Raw genomic sequence first — 4,092 nt, forward strand, 5'->3', positions numbered from 1 at the left:
GAAAAACGCACACGGGATATTGTTACAGTCAATTTACTGAATTAATTCCTGTTCAATGAAACGGACATGAAATAAGCGGAAATTCATTACAATTTATTAGCACTGAAACAAAACTGGCATGAACTCAACTGACCTGGAACTATTGCAGTCGGGTTTGAACTGAAGGGAATTATGTAAACTGAACCTGACCTGAACTAAAATGACTTCAACACAGTTAACTTGGACTGAAAAGAACTACACTTCGGAAAAAACTCAGAAATTGCTTGTATATTTGAAAATTGAAAGTAACACATTGAATCAAACAAAAGTAGTATTTTCTTGTAAAATGTACCCCAATAATCATCTTTGAAGAATCATTTTTATAGTACACTGAATGCAGCAGATGCTGTTAAATGCAAACTTTTTTTTATCTTGAAGGTATTTGATGGCTGGGTTATGAAGGGCGAGAAGTTTCCCAGCACACAGGACCATCTTCTTCCTCTGTACGAGCGTTATTCTGATTACTGCGAAACCGGAGTGTCTCGACCAATCACACGGTCATCTCAGAATGTCGCCATGCTGTTCTTCAGACTCCATCAATCAGGAAGCAGCTTCACAGTAACATTCCGCAAACTCATCAACCCGTTCCGTAAGTGCACATGTTTTTTTTTTAAACATGGCATTTTGCAAGTACTAATGAACTTCTGGTTTTGTTCCAAAGGGTTCAGAGCATTTAGACTTAGCGGTTAACCTGATACTGATGGTTAACCATCCGTCTCTCTCTCTTTTTGTAGCCTGTAATGTTGTCTCTCAGACCCCAGAGGGCAGTTTCACCATGGTCATTCCACAGCAGCACAGGAACTGCAGTTTCTCCATAATCTATCCAGTAGAGATCCAGATTGGAGAGCTCAGTCTTGGTCAACACAATGATCTCAAGGTGAGCATACAGATACATCTGATTTCTGGCCAGAATCGTAGCATTTACACAAAATATATCTGTATGATGAGTTTGAGACTTCCGCTTTATCTATGTAGCGGTCCATTCTCGGCTGTGCTGGTTCTGGAGACTTTGTCGAGCTTCTGGGCGGAAACGGCATGGACACATCCAAGATGTTCCCTATGGCAGATCTCTGCTACTCCTTTAATGGACCAGGTTAGAATTCCCTCTTTATCTCTTGTGTATCTTCATTTAGAGTGCAAAGAATCTTATAAACCTGCCCATATCTCTCTTCCCTTCAGCTCAAATGAAGGTCGGCTGTGATAACACTGTGGTCAGAATGGTGTCGAGCGGGAAGTTTGTAAATCGAGTTAGTTTCCGATATCGGCTACTGGGCCACCAAGAGCTTCAGCAGATGAAGGGCAACAGCGTTGAAGACGTGTGTTTAAGAGCATAAGACCCTCTCCCTGTTCCCTGCTCTTGTTAGGGGGGGATGCCAAACTGACTTGAGTTTGAGCCTGTATATTTTCCTTATTGAAAAATTATTTATTTTTTGCCTCATCTTTTCATTTGACTCTTTTGTTCTTTTTAATATCATGAACTTGTAAGATCTGTGGCTGATGTTAAATAAAAACATGTACTTGTATTGGTGCACATCACTGTTTTGTTCAGCATGTTTCATTTTGAAGTGCCCAAATTAAAACTGGAATCTAGCGAGCGGTACTGCACAAGTATTAAAATACAGTATGTACGAAAAATGTAATTGTCTTTATTTATTTATCTGTATTAAAGAACTTTTGTAATAAAATCAGTCAACATGAGCAAAGCAAACTCTGGTTACAGTAATTATTAATTTTACATCAGAAAACACTGACATTTAAGCACGAAAGGTGAATATTAACACATTGGTTTATATTATATATATATATATATATATATATATATATATATATTATATAATATATATAATGAATTTGCAATGCTTATTGGGTTTTTTTCAGTGCCATTAAAACAGCAGAATCTAATTTTCTCTTGGTATGTAATTTTTGTTACCCAATGTCAGCAGTCATCATGCGCTAAAAAGCAATTATTGCTTGAGAATATCAATGATTATTTATGAATGCAAAGCAAAATGTCAAAGCACTCTAGTATACATCAGCTGCATTGTTATTAAGCCATTTTATCAAAAAATGTAATCACATCTAAAACTCTACACGCCAGAACAAGATACACGACTATCCTTTTAATGAGCTCAAGTCATTTGGGCCTCTTCATGAAAATTGCTGCCCTGAATTCAATGGACTGCAATTAATCACTATTGTTAAATCAACAGATCGATTAATGTTTTATCGTCACACTCTTGTGCTGCAAATGCTTGCCATTATCGCTGACAAACTGCTCACATCATGACCGCAGAGGAGATCAGTTTTGCCTTATCCTGTCAAATCTGTCCTATGATGGAGGGCACGTCTTTCTTGTGCATGCGCCAGGCGTCGTCAAGGTCCCCTCAACATCTTGACTGTCCCCCAACATGACGCAGACACTGAAAGAAGTGGTGGTACTTAAAGGAATAGTTCACCCAAAGTTATTATTTTATACTGCTATTTAAAAATGGGTTAAAACTTTTCCTGCTAAGATGGCTGTATGTAGCTAGTTATGTTAAACACATTATGTTCTTGGTCCATGCAACAAATGCATGTCCCTTAAATGAACATGGTTTTATTGCATATTTTTTAACTGCTCGGGTAATGTTAATGGGTGTCCCCCTCAGATGAAATCGTGTTCCATCGCCAGGCTGTGCTGGGGAGGAGGGAGGGGGCATGAGATCATTGCAGGGAGGGATAAGCCCCCCCCTTGACACCAGGCCTGAGTTGGATGCATTTAGCCTAAATTACATTCTTTTTGTGCCAGATAAATACTGATCTTTTTGTAACTGAATTATATAATGTAGCTGCTCCTTTAAAGTCCCCCTGTGGTAAAAATCAAGATTTTAATATTGTTTATACATCTATGTGGTGTTTTTAATATACTTTAATACAAACCATGTGCAAATTCATAAGTCAACACCATTGCTGAGTATTTTCTATTTAAAATTGCAGTGATCTAAAGAAGGAGGTTTGAAATTGCTGACGTCACAAACTACCTTGTAACCAATCGTGCCAACATGCCTCAGTAAGTTGACCAAGTGAATCTCTGAGCTTGTGCACGTGAGTAGAGGCGGAGCTAATTGGCATATTCATAGATCCGCGTATAATTATTGAAGCAAGTGTGTAGAGTTACATTCAGGATTTTTTTTTACAGGAATTTTTTTTTAAATGTGTCATTTTGGTGATCAAAGATGAGTTTTAAAGGTGCCCTAGAACCAGTTTTTACAAGATGTAATATAAGTCTAAGGTGCTCACTGAATGCGTCTGTGAAGTTTCAGCTCAAAATACCCCATAGATTTTTTTTAATACATTTTTTTAACTGCCTATTTTGGGGCATAATCACTATGCACCGATTCAGGCTCCCTGCCCCCCGAGCTCTCGACTATAACACAGTGCATTTACAAAGTTCACACAGCTAATATAACCCTCAAATGGATCTTTACAAGATGTTCGTCATGCATGCTGCATGTATGCGTCGGATCATGTGAGTATAGTATTTATTTGGATGTTTACATTTGATTCTGAATGAGTTTGATGGTCCTCCGTGGCTAAAGCTAACATTACACACTGTTGGAGAGATTTATAAAGAATGAAGTTGTGTTTATGAATTATACAGACTGCAAGTGTTTAAAACTGAAAATAGCTATGGCTCTTGTCTCCGTGAATACAGTAACAAGAAACAATGGTAACTTTAACCACATTTAACAGTACATTAGCAACATGCTAACGAAACATTTATAAAGACAATTTACAAATACCACTAAAAATATCATGTTATCATGGATCATAGCAGTTATTATCGCTCCATCTGCCATTTTTCGCTATTGTTCTTGCTTGCTTACCTAGTCTGATGATTCAGCTGTGCACAGATCCAGACGTTAATACTGGCTGCCCTTGTCTAATGCCTTGAACATGAGCTGGCATATGCAAATATTGGGGGCGTACATATTAATGACCCCGACTGTTACGTAACAGTCGGTGTTATGTTGAGATTTGCCTGTTTTTCGGAGGTCTTTTAAACAAATGAGA

General features: G+C 38.0%; 1 protein-coding gene across 1 annotated transcript in view; it reads left to right on the forward strand.

Annotated features, from left to right (window-relative positions):
• crhbp (corticotropin releasing hormone binding protein) overlaps window positions 1-1,738 on the forward strand; it is a 3,541-nt gene extending 1,803 nt beyond the window's left edge. The window contains exons 4-7 of the mRNA XM_067376152.1: window positions 418-628; window positions 774-916; window positions 1,015-1,132; window positions 1,219-1,738. Coding sequence (XP_067232253.1) covers window positions 418-628; window positions 774-916; window positions 1,015-1,132; window positions 1,219-1,373 — 627 coding nt within the window. The 3' untranslated portion in view covers window positions 1,374-1,738. The remainder of the gene's footprint in view (window positions 1-417; window positions 629-773; window positions 917-1,014; window positions 1,133-1,218) is intronic.
• Window positions 1,739-4,092: the final 2,354 nt, after the last annotated feature.

Source organism: Chanodichthys erythropterus, chromosome 22 (assembly GCF_024489055.1).
Source record: "Chanodichthys erythropterus isolate Z2021 chromosome 22, ASM2448905v1, whole genome shotgun sequence".
In the NCBI taxonomy this organism is placed as follows: domain Eukaryota; kingdom Metazoa; phylum Chordata; class Actinopteri; order Cypriniformes; family Xenocyprididae; genus Chanodichthys; species Chanodichthys erythropterus.